Source organism: Arvicanthis niloticus, chromosome 10 (genome assembly GCF_011762505.2).
Source record: "Arvicanthis niloticus isolate mArvNil1 chromosome 10, mArvNil1.pat.X, whole genome shotgun sequence".
Classification (NCBI taxonomy): Eukaryota; Metazoa; Chordata; class Mammalia; order Rodentia; family Muridae; genus Arvicanthis; species Arvicanthis niloticus.
In genome coordinates this window covers 58,716,795-58,743,642 of record NC_047667.1, presented here as the reverse complement: position 1 = coordinate 58,743,642, position 26,848 = coordinate 58,716,795, and the positions used below count along the sequence as shown (strand labels likewise).

General features: G+C 42.6%; 1 protein-coding gene across 2 annotated transcripts; it reads right to left on the bottom strand.

Moving 5' to 3' along the window:
* Positions 1-274: 274 nt before the first annotated feature.
* Positions 275-25,591, bottom strand: Bpnt1 (3'(2'), 5'-bisphosphate nucleotidase 1). 2 transcript variants are annotated; one of them, XM_034513610.2, is made up of 10 exons: positions 25,455-25,591; positions 19,647-19,773; positions 16,220-16,324; positions 12,253-12,360; positions 10,915-10,963; positions 9,118-9,209; positions 8,067-8,111; positions 5,319-5,516; positions 3,600-3,705; positions 275-1,356 (listed from the first exon to the last, which is right to left on the bottom strand). In XM_034513610.2, exons 2-10 carry the CDS (start codon positions 19,764-19,766, stop codon positions 1,208-1,210), a joined length of 972 nt encoding a protein of 323 aa, XP_034369501.1. In that variant the 5' UTR covers positions 19,767-19,773; positions 25,455-25,591; the 3' UTR covers positions 275-1,207. The 2 variants fall into 2 exon arrangements, with proteins under 2 accessions (XP_034369501.1, XP_034369502.1); XM_034513611.2 differs by lacking the exon at positions 8,067-8,111.
* Positions 25,592-26,848: the final 1,257 nt, after the last annotated feature.

The window sequence follows — 26,848 nt, the reverse complement described above, 5'->3', positions numbered from 1 at the left end:
TGGGGCTGCCAGGAGGGACGGTGGACAGACCATCTCTCCACCTTAAGGCAACCAAGCAGCAGAAACAGAACCAGCGCCACTTGGTTTTCTCCATCCCCTTTCACTCCATCCAGGCTCCAGCGTAGGGGATGGTGCTGCCCACCCCTTGCTTCCAGCTTAGCTCATCTTTCCTGGAAACCCTGTTTCCTGATGTAGGTAGGGCTTCTCAGTCTACTGAAGGTGACAATCAAGCTGAATGTATATTCTCTCAGGGGAAGAAATACAGACAATTACCCAACTTTCCAATGAAAGATTTTAATGACAAAAGAATAAATTAATCCTCACAGTATTTATAATTTTCAAATACTTTTGAAAAAAATCTGATATATAATATGGAGATAGGACTATGTATTATAAAGACACTTTCCCCATGAATCTATCAACATAAATAATATCATTATATGCATCCTTACTTGGAATAAGAAATTTTAAAAATTACTGTGAAAAAAAAACCCCCAAAACTGAAACTCTGGAGTAACTTAAGATTCTGTGCCCTGAAGAAATCTAGTTTATCAGCAGGAATGTTGATTGTACAAATGGCTTGGACAGTCATTTGGAACTAACCCTTTTTCATTTCTTCACTTAAAAACAGTAACATTTGAGCCAGGTGTGGTGGGGCAAGTCTTAATTCCTGCACTCAGGAGGTAGAGGCAGGAGAATCACTGAGTTCAAGGCTACCTTCGTCTACACAGTGAATTCCAGGACAAGCTAAGACTACACAGAGAAACCCTGTCTCAAAAAAAACCCAAACTCCACCCTCCTCCCACAATGGGTCTAGTTAGCTAATTAGAAAAAGTACATTTTTTTTTTTTTGTTTTTCTTCTTTGATTTTAGGCCGTGTCTTACTATGTAATGGAGGCTAGTCCCAAGGCCCTAGGTCAAGCAATCCTTCTAGCTCAACCACTAGAATAGCTATGACTACTGTAAGTGCAACCACAACCTGACTAATTTTTTTTAGGCAGGAGAAACGATAATCTTATTATATACCTAAGTCTTCAGGGTATTAGACAATATGAAGAAAAAATTTTAATTCCATCTTCTTTCCATAACTACTGATAAATCACTGATTAATGATGAATTAGGTGGAGCTCTAATTGTTCAACCAGTTAATCAGTTCTACGATATGTTCCTTTGAACCGAGGTCCCTGGATGAGTAAGTGAGACCTCTTCAGGGAATGAGTGCACTTTTGACCGACTCTGGAACGCGGCTTGCATAGTACTCATAGTTTCGCAGTGCAGCCAGGACTCCGGCAGAGTTCATGTGTTTTACCTCCTTGTTGTACTGCAGGGCATTCCCGTGGATGTCTGTCAACTTCCCTGCAGAAGAACATCACACAAAGTCAGTGGACAGTTGGATCAGGATGTTTCAAGGGCTTTTCTTTGGGGGACAGGATGGGAGAGAACTGAACCCCAGGGCTCACACTAAGCATGTGTTTTACTCCTGAACTATATCCTAAGCCACTCTATTCTTAAGTGAGTTTGTAGAATGTTTGTATGGGGAATTGAACCTATATCGTCCACACCCGGCAAGCACTCTACCATGAAGCTATGTTCCCAGCCTTCTGTTTTTGTTTTTATTTTTGAGAAAAAGTCTAAGTTGTCCAGGCTTGATTTAAGATCACACTATACACTATAAAGCCCTGGCTGGCTTGGAACTTGCCATGATCTTGCCTGTGCCTCAGGAGTTCTAGGATTACAGGCCTATTTCACCCTAATGTCCTTGTCCTTTCCCCAGTCTTTGGAACTAGAGATTGAAGCCAGTGCCTCCCGTATGCAGTAGCCAAATGTGAGCCCTTCCACTGAGCCCTGCGCTCTCATGTCTGTATGACGTTCTTATTTTTTTTTGTAAGATTTATTTATTACTGGTGGTGGTGGTACAGGCCTTTAATCCCAGCACTTGGGAGGCAGAGGCAGGAGGATCTCTGAGTTCAAAGACAGCCTGGTCTACAGAGTGAGTTCCAGGACAGCCAGGGCTACACAAAGAAATCCTCTCTTGAAAAAACAAATAAACCAAACAACCCCCCCAAAACAAACAAAAAAGATTTATTAGAGTTAAAGTTAATAAAAAAATGAAGATTTATTATATATATACAGGGTTTTGCCTGCATGTGTGTATTGTGGAACACATGAGTGCCTAGGGCCCTTAGAAGTCAGATGAGGGCACCAGATCCACTGGAACTGGAATTTACAGATGGTTGTGAGCCACTATGGATGCTGGGGTCTGAACCTGAGTCCTCTGTAAGAACAGTCATTCTTTTAACCACCGAGCCATCTCTCCAGCCACATAGTTGAATTTCTTGGTATCAGCTTCTCTTATTATAGGGTATACTTTCCAAAAACGTTTTTCTGTCTGTCTGTTCTAGTCATGGTTATTGTTTTGACGAAATACCAAGACCAAATGCAACTTGGGGAGGAAAGGGTTTCTTTGGCTTATTTATCTTCAATCACAGTTCACTGAGAAAATCAAAGGTGGGAACTCAAAGCAGGAATCTCTGGAGGCAGGAGCTGATGCAGAGCCGAGTGCTGCTTGTTAGCTTGCTCAGCCTGCTTTCTCATAAAACCAAGGACCACAAGTGAGGGTATCACTACTCACAATGGGCTGGTTCCTCTCCCATCACTAATTAAGAAAATGCCCCACAGGCGTGCTTATAGCCCAATCTTCTGGAGGCATTTCCTCCTGAGGTTCCCTTCTCTCAGAATACTCTAGCTTGTGTTAAGATAACATACAACTTGGGCCTCACACATGCTGGCCAGGCACTCTCCCTCTGAGCTATAACCCTAACCCATCACCTGTTTTCTAATTCTTAAAGTTATCTTTTTAAAACCTCTCCCCCCCCACCCCCCCCACCCCGTCTCATGTTTGTATGCCATCAAAAGTTTAAAGAGGGCATCTCAAAGCTAGAGCTACAGGTAACTGTAAATCACCAGACAGCTGGGAACTGAATTCATGTTCTCTGGAAAGTGCTCTGAAGTTTTGAGCTTAGATTTCATAATGAGCTCCAGGGCAGCCAGGGATACGGTGAGACCTTGTCTTAATAAAACAAACAAACAAACAAACAAACAGCAAAAACAACAAAATCAGAGCTAAAATAACTGAATGAATAATCTGTTCTTCCCAAACAATATAAAGAACATTAAGTTAGTTGAAAATGTTCCTTGCCGAGTTAAGAATGGTGGACGGGATCATATCAGGCTTCCCTGCAACCTTTGCACCCTGGGAGTCTAGGTAAAGAATGCTAATTGAGGGCTGAAGAGATGGTTCAGCAATTAAACCCATCCGTGGGCTACTCCCTCAGAGCATGTGCGTTTGCTTCTTAGTAACCACATGGAGGCTTACAACTGTCTGTCTGACACCTCTTCTAGACAAGAGCACCAGGCATGCATGCGGTACACATTCATGTGCATGTATGTCTACATGTACAGGCATATATGCAGAGAAAGCACCCACGCGCATAAAATGACAAAAAAAAAAAAAAAAAAAAAAAAAAAACAAACCCAGTGCTGAAACAATGCCTGCGTGCAATACAAAAGCCACATTCTCCAAGATCAAATGGACTAACCTCCCACAGCATGTAAGATAACTTCTGGGGCACAAGTGTCCCATTTCTTACATCCAGGACTTGCAAATACATAGGCAGAGGCTTTGCCTTCAATCAGCTGGATAATCTGTAAGGTTAAAAATATCAATTATCACCCATCATGTAATGGCTGAGCTGCCTGAAAGAAAAACTGCTTGTGTCAATTAAAGACATTTCATCAATTCCAGTCAGACTTAGATCAAAGCCCTATACAGGTTAAATGATACCAGTGTTATAAAGAAATAAAACAGGTGCATAATAGTCCATGGTATCCACAGGGGAGGAAATATAATCAAATAAGCCACAATCCATAGCCCAAGTGAGATCAAGGCTCCTTATTCACTGGGGTTTCTTAAGGATACAAATACTCACTATTGGACAAGTCCTTCTTTTAAATTTCTAAAAACAACTGACCAATACTTAGTAATAGAGAAATATTCACTAGTACCACAGTGGACAAGTCCAGCAGCTGGGTGGCACTGACCAGTCCAACAAGTTCTTCCAGGGGCTTTGGGCCCTATCTACTGCTCTTCCCATGCTAAATTATGCATCGTTACTATTGATCGGTATTATTTGGTTTCTTTGAGACAGAGGCTCCTGTAGCCCAAGGTGGGCCGCAAACTTGATTTTTAGGCAGCCTAGAGTTCCTGTTCCTCCTGTCCCTTTGTCTCCAGTGTCAGGACTGCTGGCGTGCAGCGCCACACTTGGCTGCTGTTTACTGGTATCTGTGAAGAACTGGACCACTTTTGGAGGAAGCTGTATTAGTACTCTGAAGGATGATGGCAAGTTTCAACTGGCCACTTAGGTAGGCAAAGGGAGAGGTTTCAGGGAGAGACTAAGTGCGCAGGTAGGTTGATGGGGTGTACAGAAGGAAGAAGACTCAGTATCTGGCTGGTATAATTATGAAAATGGAGATGTCACTCAAGTAGCACATGGGGTGCAAATGGAAGGGTGACTGGCTCCATCTGGACGTGATGAGTCTGAGGGGCTGAGTGGTATCACCAGGATAACATCATGACGCCAGGGTACAATGAGAGAAAGAGATCAAGGGTATGGGGTAGGTCGAATTGTGTCCCAATTCATGATACTCTGAGGAGGCTGGAAGCTGGGCTGAGAGAATGGAAGAAGAGCAGAAAGGGCAGAGGCAGGCCCATGCTCAGAGTCTGTAGAAGACAGGTCTAGAAAGAATCCAGGAGAGCTCTTGGGGGCTAAGCTCCTTGACAAGCAATATGGTGTTATCTCATTTGAAAGAGATAACTCTTTTTTTTTTCCATGTTGGGTTCCAACCCTCTGTTTTGTTCATGCTAAATTTCATGTTGTACAACTGAGACATACCTTACCCCTTTCTGTAATTTTAAATGTGATATCAGTAGCAAACTATGTAACAGGTAAATTCTTTTCCACTTTTATTTTACTTCCTCTGTGTATGTGTGCTGGAGATTGAACTCAGGGACTCAAAGCTGCTAGGCAAATGCCCTGCCAAAGAGCATTGTCCCCAGTTCTTTTTGCAGTTTTTATTTTGAGATGGTCTTACTAAGTTGCCCAGGCTGGCTCTAACCTTTGGTCCTCCTGCTTTGGCCTCCTGAGGAGCTGTGGTGACAGGTCTGCACCACCAGGCTCAGTTTACTTCACACTTTTATAAGCTCAGCATTTCATTCAGTGACAGTATACTTCATAGCCAATGGCACATCTTCTCTGTACCTTGTTTCCTGCTCCGCCCACTCGAAGCACGTTGTCAGGGTTCATGGCCGAAACACAGTCTGTGACCAGCTTGTTGCTATGGGATCTGGTGGTTGTGATGATGTGCTTCCCAGCAGGTGCTTCTTTCAGCTGAAACCCAAAAGCACCCAAACCCAGAACTCCCCAGATGGTCCTGCCCAGCACAGCGTCAGGTCCCGCCTGTGTGAGATGACAACAAAGTTCACTGTCACTGGGGAAAGATGTCAGTCACAAAGGGAACAGTCAGCCAGGTATACTTAGTTGAAGTTACCAAGTTTGCAATATAGGACATATTTTTTAGTTTCAAAAATTAAAAACACACAATTGTATATAATATAAGGACAATAAATAGACAAATAATTTGTCTTGACAATAATTTGATTACTGCTTTGGTCAATAGTTTTTTAAAAATCCTAAGGAAAGTGGCCTTCATAATTGGACTGCTATTTCTTTTGAAATCATCCACTGATCTGTCTGTGAAACTGAAAATGGCCACTTCTAAAAGATAGCAGCGTTCCAGGATGTGGGACTATGTACTGATCCATACTTTCCTTATTCAAGGGACAATAGGAACCATGTCACCTAAGGGAGGCTGCACTTCGATGAAGCCATGGACAGAGAAAACAAGGCTAAGGTTTTAATGATAATTTCTCTGATAGAATGGCAGGGACAATACAACCTTAGAATCTGAGTTCTCCTCTGTGGAGCTCAAAGACCTTTCAATCACATTGCTAAATAAATATTTCATGTAGAAAACATATTCTACTATTTTGTAAAATTGATACTAACACAACAACTCAACCCAGGATCATCCTAGTTTGGGCAGCGCACAGTGAGGACAGGCTCACTTGACATGGCTGTGTTAGAACCACACTAAGTTCTTTTTTTTTGTTTTTTTTTTTTTTTTGTTTTTTTTTTGTTTTTTTTTTTTTTCGAGACAGGGTTTCTCTGTGTAGCCCTGGCTATCCTGGACCTCACTCTGTAGACCAGGCTGGCCTCAAACTCAGAAATCTGCCTGCCTCTGCCTCCCAAGTGCTGGGATTAAAGGCATGTGCCACCACCGCCTGGCCACACTAAATTCTTTATGTGTGTATCAGTGCATCTGAGCCTCAGAGCAACCCCAGAAGTAGATACCATTATTGTTAACAAGGAGACTTGGGGTCAGTTAGCAAACTGACTGAGGAGGCTGGAAGCTCCTGTCAGAGTCCAGCTCATTTGCTGCATTTTATTTCTGGAGTCAGCCTCACTATGCAGCCACAGCGGACCTAGAACCACACAGTCCAGGCTGGCCTCGAAAAGACTTCTCTTTAATTAATGTGTATGAGTGTTCGTACTTTTGTGCACCATATGTGCTTGAACTCGAGTTCCAGATAGCTGTGAGCAGCCACGTGGGTCTGGTAACCCAACCTGGGTCATCTGCAAGAGCAGCAAGTGCTCCCAAGTGCTGAGCCAGCTCTGCAGTTCTGAAAAGCAGTTCTGCTTTTGCCGTGCATTGTTTTTGAGATGGGGGGGGGGGGGGGTGGGTGGGTTGTCTCACTCCATTGCTCTGGATGACCTTGAAATGATTCTCCCACTCCCACCTCCCAAGGAGGTGGGACTTCAGGTTAGTGTCACTGTGCCAATCAAAGCAGACATGGGGAACCCTAGCTGACTTGTCCAAATGTTTTCAAAGCCATTGCTCCTTTATCCTAGGGAAGTACACTGGTGCTTGCAGGGCAAAATAGGTTCATGCTATAGGCTGTGTGTTCTGGGAAACAGAGTCTGGGCTGGGGGATGGCTGACAAGGAATGTGTGTGGGATCAGCATCTACAGAAGGCAACAGTGTGGACAGAAGGGACATGGGCTGCAGTGACCTAGGTGATAGCCCTGCTGTGACTGAGAACACTAGAACTCAGGCAGCTCTCTGTGTGTCCCCAGGGCAGAAGGAAATGCCAGGCCTTTATACATCTGCACTTTCTAGTTATGGGAAACAGACCCGGGTGGGAAGGCTCTTCATGGGGGAGGCATTCTCTGAGAAGACCAATGACTGACTGTGCTCCTGCCATGGGGCAACAGAAGAACCAAAACCAACGATTAGCTGCTTGGAATGTCAGTGTGCTTCCTCTCTTTCCTCTAGACTATACTGTAAACCTGGAGTCTGGCAAGTTCCCATGGGCTACATGGTAGCTCTAGACGCTCAGGAGGCTTTAATTCAACATTAAAGGAGGTAGAAGCAGAATTCTGAGCACTCGACTGCGCTGAGCCACACCCCCAGCCTTCTTTTACATTTACTTTGTGACGGTCTCACTTAGTTGTTGGCTGGTCTTGAGCTCGTTCTGTTGCCCAGGACTCCCCTGAACTTACAATGTCTGGTCTCAGCTTCTTGAGGGTCTGAGATTACAGCCAGCATCAGCAGATCCCATAGTGTCCCTTTCTTTACTATGCATAGCTATGTGGTGTGTATTACAGGAGCTGACACCTGTGAATCACAGCGAGTGCCTGATACACTCCGGCTACTCTGATGACTATGCACAGCCAACCTTAGACACCAGCAGCCAACGTTCAGCTTGTACTTGTTGCAACACACAATAAGGCACACCGAGGGCAGAAAGGGTGAGAGAATACAGCACTAGGAGAAGGAAGGAGAGGCCCAGAGCAGGAGGGAATGAGCTGGTTCCCAGGACAGACTGGGGGCCACGGCGCCTGCCTCTTTCCTCGCTAGACCTGGAAACAGCGCTAGCTGTGTCTCACCTTTGCTTCATTCCTGTGCTCCCTGAGCTTCTCCTTGTCATTGTTCTGTGGAAAATGAATACAAGTTTTCCGGTCTCAGACATAAGGGATGAAAATCATTAACAATTCCTAAGTACATACATCTCTACTTTAGATGAAGGGGGCCATACATACCTTTTCTCTTCTTTTAAGGACTATTGTTAAACTACAAACCTGCGCCCACGTGTACCACTGCAGACAGCAGAGCCACACTGTAAGGACTGATACCTGAGCACTTCAGTCTGACTTGCCTAACAGTGCAGAGCCATTCTGGGAAACCCCAAGAAATAAATCAAATTCCTAATCATATAAGCAGCAGGTTACTAATAAATTTAGTTACAACTAAACAACTATGAATCAGAAACTCAGAAGTGATAGCCCCCACTCTGCTTAGTTTGTTTCCCATCAACTTCCACACTAATATGAAAACTCTAAATATTTTACTTCAATGATTTCTTTTAAAATTCAATGATATATTCTTGCTCTGAAATTTTACTAATCTCTTGTATCTAAAGGAGACAGTGTCTCTGAAGCACAGCAGCAAGTCAAAGCAGGTTGGAAGAAACACAGAAAGAAGAAGGGACGACAAGCATCGCTAGCTGGCTGCCGGGACTGACAGTGCCTCAGGTGATACTCAGTATTCCTTGGGAGGCAACAGGCCAGCAGCTCTGCGTTGTTGATGTGGTTTGCTTCTTCAAATGTGCTTCAAGAACTACCTGTAAGCCAGGTGTCTTGATGACCATGCAAATCAAGAACCAAATGGGTAACTTCAGAACTACTGCAATTGAATTATACATATTTAACAGGTCAGTACACATAGTCTATTTACCCACATCTATATTCCTGGCCCCAGTACCTTCAGAGAGCTCTAGTCTAATAGGTGAATTCCCAGCAGCCTGGGAATCTGTACCCCGAGAAGCCTGTCCCCAAGTGGCTGCTTGTGCAAATGGGAGAGATGACAACTGGACTGGATGGCATCTGGCCTCATTAGACCTTAATGTATCTAACACTCTTGTGTCATTGGTAGCAATACCTGGTAGTTGTAATATGGCTGGTTGATGATGCCTGCAATGGCCTTTCCTTCATAAGCAATCCCAATGAGAACTGTTACATTGTCAAGAAGACCTATGAAGGAGAGAAGAAAGTCACTCTCTCAGGTTCTTGTTTACCACCAATACATCAAACAACAGCTGCTAATTTCCTCCTCCTCCTCCTCCTCCTCCTCCTCCTCCTCCTCCTCCTCCTCCTCCTCCTCCTCCTCTTCCTCCTCCTCCTCACCACCACCACCACCACCACCACCATCATCATCGTTTTTGGTTTTTCCAGGCAGTTTCCCTGTGTAGCCCTGTAACTTGCTCTGTAGACCAGGCTGACCTCAAACTCAGAGATCCAGCTGCCTCTGCCTTCCTGGTGCTAAGATTAAAGGTGTGTGCACCACACCTGAATGCTAGTCATGTTTGCAGTAAAGGTAAGGGATTTACAATGATTCACTCTGGACAACTCTACTTGAGGCCAGTGCATAAGGCCTAAGAAAACTGGACAGCGACAGAAGTGGGATTATGGCCACTAAACTGAATTGATAACCACGACCACACTGTCCTTAGTGGTTTGCAAACCCATTAAAGCGACAGTGGCAAAGCTGTTACTAGATGTCTCCTGCTCCTTCTATGCTATCCAGTGTGCTCTGATCTTCAGGACCAGACTACTACTACTGAGTTCCTCCCCAGACTTACTTTTCAGCCTTGGGACTAGAGATCATCACATGGCACTGGATCATAACATGTGACAGTGGTGATCTGTAACATGCAGGACTCTCCTTCCCTGAACCAGTGGTTAATCAAAGCTCTAGAGTAGAGTTCCTATTTCCCAATGGGCTTTAGAGATGTTTTCAGCACACACAGTACATGTATGTGTCTCTCTCACACACAAAGTACATATGTACACACCCCAGAGTACATATGCATGAGTCATACTCACACACATGATTATGAGCACACACATGTGAACACACTGCCTCTCACACATCCTCACAGTACATATGAATGTTGCACACATGTACTCTCACAGAATATACACACACATATACACACTCAGTCACTCTATCTCCTCCAAGGGCCAAGAAACGCTGTAGAGGTCTTTCTGGGGTCTTCTGGCCTCACACTGTCCCTTTATCTCAGGCTGACCTGGAACTCACTATGAAGGCCAGGTTGACCTCACAGTCTTCCTGTCTTAGCTTCACAAGTTCTTGATGCAAATGTTTATTTCAAAACTACAACTCTAGGCTTTTAAAAGCTGAAGTCTGGCTCTGAGACTGGGTGCTTCTGACTAATGTTCTGTCTTGCCTTGAAAAGGTCTTTCTCTAACCCAGGCTGACCGAGAACTTACCATGTACATCACTCAAGATGGCCTCAAACTCAGAACAGTCCCTCTGCCTCACTTTGCTGAGATTACAGGTGTGAGCTATCACACAACTCCTCCTGACTTTTATGCCTTTGGTTTTAACTCAGTGCTCTCTGGTTTTTCTGACCCTTGACAATCTCAGCTGAGGGGATGCTATGGGACCAGGGTGTGATAGAGCATTTCTTTAGCCCAGTAAAACATAGGTTTAGCACAGTCCCTCAAGGAAGACAGTTAAAACTATGATTTTCCATGAGGGGGCCTCAGAACTGGAGCTGGTAGAGTATGTGAGGAGGTCACTGAAGATGAACTCTTCCAGTTACTGTTCATGGATGACGACAGAAGACAGCAGCAACATTCCATCTGACACAGAACAGCACACTGTACTTCACAGCCTTGCCTCCGTACAGGACATGTGAATGGGGACACTGACCTTCAGTGTATTCCTTGGTACCATCTAAGGGGTCAACCCAAACCACAAGCTGCAAAACAAAAACGGGGGGGAAAATAGGAAATATCAATAGTAAGTATGTAAAATTCAGAGAATTAGATTAAAAACACTCCTTTTAAGATGTCTGAACACATTATCATGGAAGGCTTAAGGCAACATCGTCAGCTTTGTAATTGTCAAAAAAAGCTTCATAATCATGGAGAAAGTCCTTTCAAAGTAAACAAAAGACTGACTTAAGAACCCTTGCAAGTTTTACAATACTTAGCTGGTAACTGTCCACTGTAAGCTGACTTGAACATTAAGCACAAAGTCATGATCTAACTTAGCTCTAGATGGCACTACAGGGAAAAATTTCCATAAGGCACTAAGAATAGTTTGAACAATGTAAAGTTGTTACTCATTTACATATAAATAAGTAAGTGGTGATTTTTTTTAGTTTAATTTTTCTTTTCTTTTTTTTTTTTTTTTTTTTTGGTGTTTTTAAGACAGAATCTCTCTACATAGCCCTGACTGTCCTGGAACTCACTACACAGACAAGGCTGGCCTCAAACCCACAGATCACCTGCCCCTGCCTCCAAGTGCTAGGACTATAGGTACATGCCACCAAGCTTGGCCTGTCTATGCTGATTAAGGACACAAATCCCAGTAACCTAGGAAAATGGAATGTTTATAAACTGGGTGCTAGACTAACGGAGAAATCCGTCTGGCTTAGGACTTAACATGATTCAGAATATCCTTTCATACACTCTCAGTACAGTGGTGGATTCTGATGTCATGTTTTGTTATCCTTTTATCCTTCTTCTCACAGATCAGAATTTAGCCCTCATAGTAATTATTCTGTAAATGCGATGTTGAGTAATTTAAAACCAGGATCCCTGGAGCTGAAGGAACAGGCAGCTGCTAGCCACCCAGTGTGGTTGCTGAGAGCTGCATGGATCCTCACCAACAGCAGCCAGTGCTCCGAACTGCTAACCCATCTCTCCAGTCCAACTGACAAGATGTCTATGATTTTCAGAAATGACCAGCCCCACTGCCTACACAATGCTTTCTTAACAAATCTACCTAACAGCTAAGACTCGTATTAAAACTACTTTTAATAATGGTTTCAGAAGACAGAGGAAATCTGCAGAAGACATTGAGCTGAGGGTCGGTTGGTTACACATCTATGTGGTTCCTGCTACTTCTGCTGGCTCTGGCAGACTCGGTGACTGGCTGCCCCTATTTTGTAACCACACATTTGTGTCCTATGGACAAACTGCATTTCCTTCCCAGTGGCAGCAGTCCCAGAGTAAGAGTACAAAGCATGCAGATGGACCTTACATCTTCCTCCCTAATAGCGCTGTACTGCGATGGGCACGGCTGCTTCAGGATCTCCTCCCATTGCCCGTCTTCAATCAGCTCTTGATCCACTTCCCCAGGAGGCAGGTCCTGGAGCAGAGACAAGGTGACACTCCTGAAGCTGTTTGTTCCCACAAGGCATCTTGTCCCTAACAGGATACACAGCAACTATTCCCAGCCACTTCTGTTTGCCTCTTACGTTTAGAGCTTTGATAGCAAACCTAGTCTAAGACTACCAGGAGCTGGAGGAGATGAGGTGAGCAGCCAGGATTTGCCTAGAAGCTTCCGTCCTGAGTCTGAAGTGTGGGCACCAAGAATGGCATCCTCACAGAAAGTCTCATAGTTGTGATGACAGCCATACAGCTGGGTCCTGGCTACATTTAAACCCTGATTCAGGAACATCTAGAAGGAACCCAAAACCTTTTTCCTCATCCCTGTTTACCTAAAATTGTAAATAAATCTGTTTTCTTTTACATATTTCTGTTTCCCCACTTTCCTTTAGAGGCTGAGGCAGTGGGTATGAACTTGGGAGTTGAGTTCCACCAGGGGCTTGGGATGCAGCTCAGTGGTGGACAGTTGCCCAGCATCCACAAGGCTCTGGGTATGATCTTCAGCACCCCAGAAGGGCAATGTGAGTGCAGAGAAAAAAAAGACATAAAAACAGCAACAAAAACAAAACCCTTTTTATAAAGCCCAGTGTACTGGTAATCCCAGTACTTGGTTGGATGAAGCAGGAAGAATTCAAGGCTAGCCTTGGCTACAAGGCCAACCTGGGCTAAATAATGAGACCCTGCCAAACAAATACCAACATTAAAACTAGAAAAGAGACAGGGCCATCTAATTGGTGTTTTAGTCTTAGCTAAAACAATACGAACAAGATAGGAAAGGAATCTAGCTAGGAAATGAAGAAGTCAGCATGTTCCTATCTACAGAGAATACAAGGCTTTACCTGGGAGACCCTAAAGTCTCAGAAAGCTCCTAGAATTACTAACACTTTCTGCAGTGTCAGGATACAAACATGGGATGCTTTTTTATACCAATGGCAAACAAGCTGAAGAAGAAATCAGAGAACAATCCCATTTATAGCAAGCAGCCTCAGTAAACAAAACACCTCAGAGGAAGAAACCTAAGCAGGGAGGTAAAGAACCTCTACAGTGAAAACTTTAAAATCAGAGAAAATCCCAGGCCCAGTGCCACGAGCCGTAAACCCCAGCACTTAGGAGGCAGAGGTAGGCAGACCTCTGTGAACTTGAGGCCAGCCTGGTCTACACACTGAGTTCCTGGCCAGGCAAGAGACCCTGTCTCAAAAGACAAAAAACTTTGCAGAGCAGTGGTGGGGCACACCTTTAATCCCAGCACTTGGGAGGCAGAGGCAGGTGGATTTCTGAGTTCAAGGCCGGCCTGGTCTACAGAGTGAGTTCCAGGACAGCCAGGACTACACAGAGAAACCCAAAAAAGACAACAACAACAAAACAAACAAACAAACAAACAAACACCCAAAAACCTTTAAAGAATGAAATCAAGGCAGAGACCAGTAAATGAAAGGTCTCTCTGCTCATGGATTGGTATAAAGAATGATGTAAAACAGAAATGGCCCAGACAGCTAAAGCAAGCCAAAATAACAATGCCAGAGGCATCACCATATCTGGTCTCAAATTATACTACAGAACCAGGGTAACAAAAGGCATGGTACTAGCACAAAAACCCATGTTGTGGCTAGCCCTGGGCCTGCTTGTATTTTGATGCTAATTCTGCTCTACTGGGAGGGGCTGCAAATGAGGAGTGAGTCACATACACAGGTGACTTCTTGTGATCCTTTTTCTCACTTTAATTTGTAAAACAAAGGCTAGGGCTGGTGATTGGGCAGGAGAAGAAAAGGTGGGGCTGAAAGTTTGAAGAGGAGGAGAGGAGGAGCAGGAGGTAGAAGGAAAGTGGAGCAGAAGCACATGGCCTGGAGAAACTGCAAGTTATGGATCTCATAGCTGGGGAAGATGGTAGTGTAGTGGTAAATCTGCCCAATCTAGGCGTGCAGATTATTGTATTTATATTAATTGAGTTGTGTTCTCTTTGCCTGGGCTTATTTGGGTTGGAGATTTACCACAACAAACCGACGTGTGGATCAGTGCAACAGAATGAAAACCCTAGACTAATACCATACAATTATAGCCACCTGATTTTTTAAAAAGACATCAAAAATACACACAGAAAGAAAGAGCATCTCAAAGACTGATGCTGGGAAAACTGGATGTCTACATGTAGAAGAATGAAATTTGACCCTTCTCTCCTGGCTAGAACAAGAATCAACTCCAGGAGCTGGAGAGCTGGTTACAGAGGTAAGAACAATGGCTGCCCTTCCAGAGGATGCAGATTTGCACTCCAGCACCCACAGGGCAGCTCACAACCATCCAGTTCCAGGCAATCTGATGCCCTATTCTGGCCACCACAGGTAAATGGCTCACATGTACAGTAGAAATATCCAGGCAAGCAAAACATCCATCCACATACATAGATCAGACACAGACACACAGACACACACACAATTAAATAATAGTAACTTTAAAAATCTGCAGGCTGGAGGCTGGAAAGATGGCTCAGCTGTTAAGAGCATTGACTGCTCTTCCAGAGGTGCTGAGTTCAATTCCCAGCAACCACATGGTGGCTCACAACCATCTGTAATGGGACTGGATGCCCTCTTCAGGTGTATGAAGATGGTTACAGTGTACTTATATAAATAAAATAAATAAATCTTTAAAAAAAAAAATCTGAATGCTTTTAATCCCAGCACCTTGGAGGTAAAAGTAGATGGATCTCTGTGAGCTTTGAGGTAACTCTGATCTACACAGCCAGGGATAATAAGAGACCCTGTGTCAACAAATAACAGCAAGAATGGGCTATAGAACTGAACAGAGAATACTCAAAAGTAATAGGATTGAAAAATAAACATTTTAAAGTGTTCAACATCACTAGCACAAAGAGAAATACAAATTAAAGCTGCTTTGAGATTTCATCTTGTCCTGTCAGAATGGCTATCCTTAAGAAATCAAAAGACAGTGAGTGAAATCAAAAGCTGGTAAGGTTGTTGAAAAAGAGGAACTTATTCATTGTTGGTGGGAAACCAGTGCAGCCAATATGGAAACTGGTGTGGAGATTCCTTAAAACACTAAGAACAGAACTACCATAGTCCAGCACTACTGTAACCCAGCTATTCCCGCACATGCCCAGAGACCTGACATCTCACTGTTGGGAACTAACTTATCTGTTTATTGTCACTTTATTCACAATAGCTAGGATGGATTTTTTTTTTTTTTAAGTTGTAAGGGAGATACCTAAAAACTGCTCCCCTTTGAAATCATGGTTCATTAAAACCCCAAATGCTGTGTGTGCTAATTCCTTATAAGTTGGTTAGGGAGGTCCTAGTGGTCCCTAAAACAATATAGGCACTTGTCATTTTTCTTGGTTGCCCACTAGCATTAGATGATAAGACCTTACTGCTAATGACACCACACACTTTGGTTGCATGAGACAGAGAAGAAAGACTTGGACACATCTCCCTGCTGGCCATTTTCATGGTGCTAGAAGGTACTCTGCAGGAAGAAAATATTACTCATCTGTGCACCTGACTAATACCATACTCAAACCTGTGAGTCACATGGTTTTATTACTGAGACAGCTCCCACCTTACAGCCCCACGTACACTAGGCAATGTTCTACCATTGAGCTTATCTTATGGTTTCAAAGCATACTCATTACAATGGTGAACATAGCTCCCATCACTAGGAATGGAGACTAAACCTATAAGTGGACCAAAATATTATAAAGTCAGATTATCTCCTCTAAGGAACATGATCACTTTGTGTTCAAACACTAGCGCCAATGCTAAGACTCTTAACTGTAACACATGACTCAGTGGCAGGTCTGTTATGAATCTACACAGCATGGCACCACTCACCTCTTCCCCTATAATTGTCAGCTTCGGGAATTTCCGTGCCAGGGAAGAGCATATGCTCATCTGTACCAAGCGGTCTGCTTTGGTCTGCAGGTCGGTGGCTGAGGTCTGTAACAAAGAATGCAAGTCTCAGTAGAAATACGATTAGGGATCATTAGTCTTCCGACTCCCAAGTCTACTGTAGCCATATAATTTACACTATATTTCCAGATTTTAGATCCATAGAGCTTAACCCCAAATGAATCAACTAGTGATAGCCCTTGCTGCTTCTCAGAGAATGAACAGCAGTTAAGACTGAGAAGTGAAGCTGGATGGTATTGCATGACTGTAATAGCAGGACACGCAAGGCTGAGGCAGAAGGACTGCCATGAATCTGAGATCAGCTTGCACTGTAGTGTGAAACTGTATGTCAATAAATAAACACAGTTTAGAAACAGGGTGTGTGTAGTGCTGATGGAGATCACACATGACCTGACACACACTGAGCAGGCTGATGGAGATCACACATGACCTGACACACGCTGAGCAGGCTGATGGAGATCACACATGACCCGACACACACTGAGCAGGCTGATGGAGATCACACATGACCCGACACACGCTGAGCAGGCTGATGGAGATCACACATGACCCGACACACGCTGAGCAGGCTGATGGAGATCACACATGATCCGACACATGCTGAGCAGGCTGATGGAGATCACACATGACCCGACATACGCTGAGCAGGCTGATGGAGATCACACATGACCTGACATACGCTGAGCAGGCTGATGGAGATCACACATGACCCGACACACACTGAGCAGGCTGATGGAGATCACACATGACCCGACACACGCTGAGCAGGCTGATGGAGATCACACATGACCCGACACACACTGAGCAGGCTGATGGAGATCACACATGACCGGACATACACTGAGCAGGCTGATGGAGATCACACATGACCTGACACACTCTGAGCAGGCACTACCACTGAACTACATTCCCAGCTCCCCAGGAGGTCAAGTTTGCAAAGGTGCTTTTATGTTATTTGGAATATTTTCTTCTCTGAGAAACTTTTTCACAAGGTTCTTAACGCCAGCCTGCTTTAAATGGCCTAAAAGACAGGAAACACCAGTGGGGTACCATATACTTTTTATAATCCCATACTTGAAAAGCAGAAGCACCAAGTTCACCAGAAGTCCCAGGCCAGCCAATGTAGCACAAAACTCTGTCTCAAAAACAAAACCAACCAACCAACCAATCAAACAAAAAGAACTAAATTTATACTGTTTCAAAGTGAAGCTAAAACTACTGTCAGTGTAGGAAGAGTATCCTCTAACTTGCTTGCACTCATCCTTGTAACTCAAGACATCCTGAAGGTGATTCTTCAATGTATTAGAAAGAATTCCTGTTGCTGAGGGCTGTGCAAGGGAAACAGCAAAACAGCTTTAGAACTCATGGAATTCTAACCATGGATTTAGTCCAACCCTGAGGGAGAACCCCTAGGACTAAGCCGAGGACTTCATGTTCACGCTGTTATGTACAGATCGCTCTGCTTGCTGTTTCTCAGGCTTCATGTCCTTTCTAACCTATTGTTGTGTGAAGATTCTAAGGGGTGCCCAGCCCCTCTCTGGGAAACATCACTAACTCTCACAATTAGAGTGCTTCATCTTTTTCAAGCATTGCTGCTGAAGCAGGTTAATGATTCTGTCACCATCCTTGGAGAGAACATAGAGAAGCAGAGAGTTAGCAGTGGCTACCACCCTTAGAGAGCATTTGGAGAAGACTGTGAGTAAAGTGAGGTTAAGATGGTTTTGCCAGTGGCTCTCATGTCAAATCTTAACAAATAGTCTGAAGCTTAGAAAGTCACACTCTTAATAGTTGAGCTAGGGATTGTTGTTGTTGTTGTTTGGTCAGGGAACAATAACAGCAGCCTGACTGACACTGACACGACCCTCTTGCTAAAGCTGGGCTGATGATCTTGTACCCATTTTTGCCCTTAGCTTCCTGATATAATTTAATAAAAACTTGATAACGAATAGATTATTAATGCAGCCTAAGGATTTAAAGTAGAAATGAATGATTGTTTTTATATAAAAGTTTTAGATTTGGGATTCTTTTAAGATTTATGTAAGATTACTTTTTAAGATGAATAATAAAGTAATTGATCCTTTCTTTGTAACTTCAAATTGCAGTCTGCCATTAAAGAGAAACCGGCTGAGAAACTTACCTTACTTGCTTATACTTTGTTAATCTATAACAAGTTACTTAGTTACAAATGTATGTAGGTTCTTGGGAATACATTGTTTGTTTTTTTTTTAATCCCTATTTCATAAAACATTTGATTATGTGACAGAATAGGGGAACATGTTTTTCTTATATATATTCATTGTAATCATTCATTAGAAGAAAAACAGAATGCAATCACATTGTTAATTTTATACTGCTGGAAAGATTTTCCTGGGATATATAAGCTGTGGGAAAAAAATAAAGTTGTTAAGTGCTCCATCCACCAAACATGTATATGCATATATATACACACACACACACATGTATATATATGTATGTGTATATATATGTATATATGTATGTATGTATGTATGTGTATATATGTATGTATATGTGTTACATATATATATATGTGTACACACACACACACACAATATATATATATATATATATATATATATATATGATTGGTTGGAGCTTTGCTCCATCAATGCAATATGTGAACATGTACATATGTATGTGTCAGGTTGTTGAAACTTATCTTGCTTCATCTACCAAGTGTGTGTTTGTGTGTGTGTGTGTGTAGTTCTTTCCCATCTTTTGTCTTTTTTCCTACTCCCCAGACCCCTAGGAGTTCAGAGTCTCTTGCTGGTCACAGGTAGTGCCAGCCCCAGAGAATCAAGCTTTGCTCCCTTAGAGAAAAGTCTGTTGAGTGATCAATTGCTGTTCTATGCCCCACTCAGTTTACCCTGGATGTTGAAGCTGCTCTTTGACATCCTGATTTTGGGGTGTGGGGAGTAAGAATGGAGGTAGGCTTGAAGCAGGGTCTCACATAGCTCAGGTTGGCCTTGAACTCACTCTATAGCCAAGGCTGACCTTGAACTTTTGAACCTCTTGTTTTTATCTCTCAAGTTCTGGGATAAAATAAATACTAATCTAAACATGGATTTTCACAAACACGTCACATGTTCTAAGGTTGCATGGTTTTGTATGAAATAGATCAGGATCTGTTCTGGAAGTAAACTTCAGTCAAAAGATCCAGTCATATATACAAAGATCTTAGATAAAGTCTGGAGTTATTTTTAAAGCAGGTATCTAAACTAAGGATCTTGTGATCGACATTATTGTAATTGTTAGTTGCTCTAGACCGTGACAATCTTTACCTACTATGAAGAACAAACATGACTGCAGAAACAGACAGGATTTGCAGTACCTTCTGCACGATGCCCAGGTCTCCTTCAGCAATGACACACCTGACTATGGTTCCTGCCTTCTGAGCAATAGAATATGCTGAGGCTACCAGTCGCATCAACACGGTGTGGCTGGAAGCCATGATAAACCTTGAAGGAAAAAAGAAAAATGTTTTGTTACTTTAGAGACCAGCTGCTAGTTTCTATTAATTAAATTCATATTAACTGAATGCTTGAGGCTGCCTCGATTAACTGTACATGTTCTTTAATAAATACATTCTAAAACGACTTGGAAAAGGCACAGTTTCGGAATTAACTCTTAAACCCTGTCACACTCTTTTATAGTCAGCAAAGCCTTTCAAAGCCTGGAGAAATGAACTCAGTGGGTGAAGAAGTTTTGAGTGTGAGGTGTGTATCACGCAAAGTGGAAGTCTTAGGAACTAAAACTAAAATATATCCGGCCTTGATGAGCTGATGTTCTGAACACTACTGCTGATCAGTGCACAAGAGGGGTGAGGCAGGGAAGGAACTCTCAGGAGAAGAGCACTTACTTTTGGTCGAGTATACTTAAGGTCCTGTGTGTAAACTGTTTAAAAACAAACAAATGAAAACCAAACCAACCAACCAAAACCCCAACTGCTTGTGATTGCCACTATGTAGCCTTGGCAGGCTGAGAGCTCCCTGTGTAGACCAGGTAGCTTTAAATTCAGAGATCCAACTGCCCCTGCCTCCTGAGTGCTGGGCCTCTCCATTCTGTTTATGTGACAGTCTCACTATTTAGCCCAGGCTGGCCTCCTGAGCACTGGTATGACAGTGGTAGAAAAATGTAAAAGACACTCTGAAGGGCCCAGTCTGAGGTCTTGGTGGACACCTTTTTTCTTTCTTTTCTCTTCTTTTCTTTTTTTGGATTCTTCAAGACAGAATTCCTCTGTGTAGCCCTGGCTGTCCTGGAACTCACTCTGTAGACCAAGCAGGCGTCAAGCTCACAGATTTGCCTGCTCTTGCCTCCAGAGTGTTGCCTCCTGTGCCACCACTTTCTAGCTCATAAATCTTTTTTTAAAAAGGGAGAGAAACAATGTAACTGAAACTAATGTGCAGTACTGAAACCCGTCTTGTGACCAACAGCTGTCCAGAATTAAGATGAAAATAAAATGGTTATCTAGGGTATATTCTTATATTGTAATCAAGCTATATTGATTTTCTTTACATACTAGGTAATGCAGGTAGAATAACATAAGCTGTGATCATTACTGACTAAGGAACACCACAAATAAAGTCCAAAAGTAATCATTTAAAAAATATTTCATTGGCTTTACCCCAACTTTTCTATCTGTGAACAGCCATATATCTAATGTACTTTGTACTGGTGAAGTAGTTCTGGGTTACTAACTCCACCCAGCATCTTTTGGGGGGTGAGAGGAATGCTGGGAAATCACACCAGAGGCCTTCCCAGTCAAGTTCTTCCTCCCGGAGCCACACTCAGTGAATGCTAACCACTGAGAGTTTAACTTGTGGGAGTGGTGACAGAGAAGTAATTCTCTCCTATAGCTTCCCATAAGTATCATTCACTCTTGAGCCTATTCAGTAATCATTTGAGCCTGGTCAGGCTTCAGGCAAGATTAATCCACTTCCTCTTAAACTCGCCAGATATATGCAGCATTTTTGTCTTCAAACAGAAAATTCCCAGGTTGTCTACTCACTACTTTCCTTAATAAATGCACCATGTTTATGAACTATAATTTAAAGAGAATATCAGTTTGTAAGACATAAGAATAGAAATATTCCTACCCGTGCCTGGCCCTAATAGTCTTCTTATCATAGTTTAAAAAAATATATATATATATGTGTATCTATCTATCTATCTATATATATATACACACACACATATATATACATGTATATATGTACATGTATATATATGTATGTACATATATATATATATATACATATATATATATATAAAAATTTGATTCTTGGTAAAAAGAAAAAATATGACATAAAACATATAAAAGAGATTCTTACTGGCTTTTCTACTTCTGTCCCAGTCTTCCCCAGGAACCCAAGTGGGAATTACCTTGACATGACAGGTGGCTTAAGAACAAGGCACTAAGTTAACTCCCTTACAGCAGCTCACACCACACAGTCCTCTGTCTTTCCATCTTTCGTCTGAGTCTTACCTGAAGCACTACTTCATGACCTTTCAAAAGCTTAGACATTAAAGACACAGACCATCTGGAGTCAACTCTCTATGGCCAGATCCTGCCATACGTTAGCTGTAGACTTTTAGGAGAGCCACTTCAACTCTCAATCCATGAACTTATAAATCGGAAAAAACCACGTATTAGTACAGGGTCGCTGTGATTACTAAGTAAGAACTGCATGGACAGTACTGACTACAGATATAAGCATCCAACAACACTGGCTAAACATACTTACTGTTTCCTTTGTTTGCTATTCAGCAAGGATACACAGGAGTGTTCAAAACAAAAGGAGAGGCGCCAGAGAGATGGCTCAAGGGTTAAGATGTTCTTAGAGGAGACTAGAGGTCATAACCCAGAACCCACATGGGGCTGGTGACAAATACTCGAAACTCCAGCTCCAAGGGACCAGATGACCTCTTCTGACCTCCATGGGCACGTGCATTCATGAGTACAGACACACAGAGATTTAAATGACTGCTTCTGCCTCCAGAGTGTTGGGATTAAAGTCCTGAGCCACCACTTTCTAGCTCATAAATCTTTTTTTAAAAGGGAGAGAAACAATGTAACTGAAACTAATGTGCAGTACTGAAACCCGTCTTGTGACCAACAGCTGTCCAGAATTAAGACACAGGCACACTGCCACATACAGACACACAGGCACATATATAGAATCTAAAACATATACTTTAAAATGATTTTTAAAAAGGCTACTGTATCTTTTAGAAGGGTGTCATGGTTGGCATATAACTATCTCCCATGGGCTCCTGTGTCTGAATGAATACTTACTTGCTCACCAGGGCTGGTGCTGTTTTAGGACACTGGGGTAGAACCTTTAGGAGAAAGGGCCTACTTAGAGGAAGTGGACAGCTGGACAGTGGGCCATAAGGTTTCATTATGGTCCAGCACTGACACCTGCTCCATTTCTCTGCTTTCTGTTCAGGCTTTCTGCTTCAGATCCACCAAGATGTAAGAAACCACATGCAAGCTTCCACCACCAAGAATGGAGTCCCAGCCACCATGTCTTTCTCACCATGATGGACTTAATGCCAATAAACCATGAGCCAAAGTAATAAACACCGTTACCCTAATTTTATTTTATTTTTTTAATTATGTATGTATTTATTTATTGTTTTACTCATTGGTGAGGAAAGCAACTGATACAAAGGATTTCTGACCCTAGGGAGGAACACAGCAACTGATAGGAAAGAATTTCTTCTGCATTGCATTCTAGATTTGAGCTTTAAGAGGAAACACTGAATAAAAAAGGCAATTAACTTAACTTCCATGCTCATGAGAAATCCTTATACTACCTGCCAACTACTCTAGAAGGAGAGAAAATACTGCAAGTTGAAAATGGTTGTGTGTGCCTATGATCTGACCACTCGGGAGGCTGCTGAGAACTGCAAAGGGCTGAGAAGAACCTGGGCTAGAGAGTAAGTGCAGGCCAGCCCGGGTACACAGTAAGACCCTGTCTCACAACAAAACGAGCACACAAACAAAAACAAAGAATAGCAGCAAAAGAAAAACAGCAAAGCTCAAATGATCAGTTTCTTAGAATAGTAGGAGAAAGAAGAGGGGGAAGAGGAGGAAGGAAGAGGAGGAAGAAGAGAAGGAGAACACCACCATCACCACCACCATCATCAACAACAACAAAAAAACCAAACTTTTTTTGTTCTTTATCTTTAATTCATATAAAAATAGTGAGCATGCAGATTAGGATTCGAAAGTGTCCAACGCGTTCCCAGTAAAAGCATTAAAATAACTTATCTTTGGAACCTGGTTCAGTAGTGCTGAAGTTCAAGGTATTTGGAAAGATAGAAATGAGCATGATGGTGCAAATTCTGAGCAATTAATATCGATCCCCTTATTATCAGTTATCAGAATATAATAATCAGCTGGGTGTGGTGACCTTGCTTCTGGTCCTTGCACTTGGAAAGCTGAGTCAGGAAGATTGGCAGTAACGCATCAACCTCAGTTACACAGTAAGTTCCAGATTAGCTTTGGCTACCAAGTGGAGTACTTTCTCCAAACACCCATGCATGTACACATATACCCCAAATTCTAAAAAGCCATATAAATATGACAAATATATGTGCACACACACATATATGTACACACACACATATATATATATCACACACACACACACACACACACATATATATATATATATATATATACATATATATATATATATATATGGAGCTAGAACCTTAGGCCTCATGCATGCTAGGCAAACACTACCAATTGAACAATCTCTCTCAGTAAAATTCCAAAATTAATCCAAACATACTAACTACTAAGGGTGTTATATCAAATCCAAGAAAGAAGCAGATGGATGTAGTGACACATGCCTAGCACTTGGGAAGGGAAGAGGAAGATCCTGGATTTAAAGTGGGCTACACAGCAAGATCCTGTCTCAAAAGGAAAAAAGGAGAGAGGAAAAAGAAAAGAATGAGAAGGGAGGAAAGCCACTCATACACAAACGGCAACTTGCTAGAGCTTGAAAAACAGTTGGATCTTTCTTGCATTCTTATTAAAATACATTCCAGGGAAACTGGTAAAACGGTACCGTTGGTAAAGGTGCTTGCTGTAAGCCTGAAAACCTGAGTTCAAATCCACACAGTGAAAGCAGAGAATTGACTCCTGCAAACAGCCCTCCATCCTCCACCCAAACACCTGTGGCACATGTACACACACACACACACACACACACACACACACAACTGCTGGCTTTGGTTGTTGTTGTTTCATGTTCCAGGAAGTCCTGGCTGGAAGCACACTCCTATAATCCCCAAACTCAGGGGTCTGAGGTAAGAGTACCTTGGTTTTGAAGTCAGCCTAACAGTTTTTCTCTCTCAGCCTAGTCGATTTAAATTAAGATAGAAACTACAAGAAATATAGGAATGGCTTCATAAACTTGAAAAGGGCCTTTAAAACATAAAGCTAAGTGTATTAACAAATTTGCACAGAAATTAAAACTTCTACATGTCCAAATTGCCACAAGCAAAGCCAGTTTATACCAGGTAACAGGAGAGGAAAGTCCTGTATCTTTCACTAATAATTGAGCTGTTTTGTTTGGGGCAAGAACAGTTAACAAGCAGTTCCCAGAAAAAGAAAGGCACTCATCACTAAATACAGGAAACGTTCAATCTACTGAATTTAAAGGAAATGCAAATTTGGAGCCCAAGAAGTGATTAAGGTTGGCACACGAAAGGGTTTGCCCAGTCTGCAAGGATGGAGGGAACGTGTTCCTGAACTGGAGCCCTCTAACAAAAACAAAACGTATACATTGTTCGACGCAGCTATTATATTCCTAGTGAAATAAATCACAGCAGCCTACTCATGTGCAGAAATGACAACTGAAAGGATCTTTGCTATTATGAAGTTTCCAAATTCGGATGCGAAAGTCAAGTTTAACTCTGTAGTTTATTCCAGCATGAAAGAAAAGGTCCAAACAGACAACCACATGTGGCCACTCAAGCTTCTGGATGCGCCTGAACTAAAAGCAGTGTAGCCACAAGGGTGCTTTGGGAGTATAACCCCTGGTTCTCCTCTAATCTGGGCCAGGGGTGAGCAACAAGAAACTAGTACCGCCTGAGGCTCTGCCCTGCCGCCGGAGAAACTTACACTCAGCCTGGCGTCCCCAAAGCGCTGTCCGGCCTACTGGCTTGCTGTCCCAGAACCGGTTGCCTCCAAGTCCACCGGTACACTATGCTGAGAACGACCGCGGCTGCGCATGCGTGAGGTCGGCGCAGGCGCACACGCCTCCCCGCGCGCTCCAGCCGTTTGGGAAGCCCGTGTCCGCTCAAAGCTGTGGTTTGTTCAGGTTTATTCTGCCTGTCGTCAAAGCCCGAGTTCCCCGGCCCTTCCCCGGTGCTGGTTCCTGGCATCTTGGCTTTACTAAGACAACAATTTTTGCTTGTTTTCGTCCCTAACGCCTGCACAGGTGCCACCGTGCTGACTTGGCTTTGTTTTTTTAGTGACTTGCCTTTCTGGGATTCTTTTCATAAAAGCAGCGCTTTTTTTTTTTCCCTTAAAAATCTCACGCTGTTATTTTATGAGGGTAATAATGAACAGATTTTGTTTCTATGTGTTTTCTGCGACTCTCAAACCTTAGTTATTAGAAGCAAACCATAACTTATTTGTTCATATATATATATATATATATATATATATATATATGTACATACACATAAATGCATACATACATACATACATAAATGGTTTCATTCAGGTTGGCCTCGAATTCTTGACAGTCCTACCTCAGCTTTTTATGTACTGGGATTCTAGGCATAAACAAACCCACACACACTCTTATTCTCACCAGCGAGAAATGTCCACACAACAGCTATGGTTAGAAGACACTTCTTTATTTTACTTTGAGTTTAGACATATCTTTCATGTGTGGTAAAAATGCCTACAACACACACCCTTTAAAGCCACACACTGGATGCTGGTGAGATGGCTCAGCAGGCAGTTTGGAGCACTTGTTCTTCCAGAGGATTGGGGTGGAGTTTGGGTCCCAGCAGAGGCTCACAACTATCCAAACCTCTAGTTCCATGGTGCCCCACAGCCTCTTCTGACTTCCTCCGGTACCAGACACACACATGGTGCACATAAATACATGCAGGTAAAGACTCATACAAATAAAATAAGTAAATCTAAAAAAAATTTTAAAAAATCCATACACTGGCATTTGTTATTACATTGTAACAGTATAACAATTGCCATAAATAAGGACAGATACAATCTGTCTCATGAATATAGCTTAGCCACTGAGATGCAGAGTCCCCTAGTTCACTGTGTCTCTGTAGTGAGAATTTTGGAGTCTTTTTTTTTATTATTATTAAAAAAACACATGTTTTTGCTTTAATTCCAAATGGGGCTATTTCAGACTGTCTGAAGCAGCTGACTATGCTTTGCCTCTTGCCCTAGCAAGATAATTTCTGTGATTGTGTGATATTTGGAATTCTGGGAACTTTTCAGATAGTATATAAATGCTAAAAGCCCAAGAGTTGGGG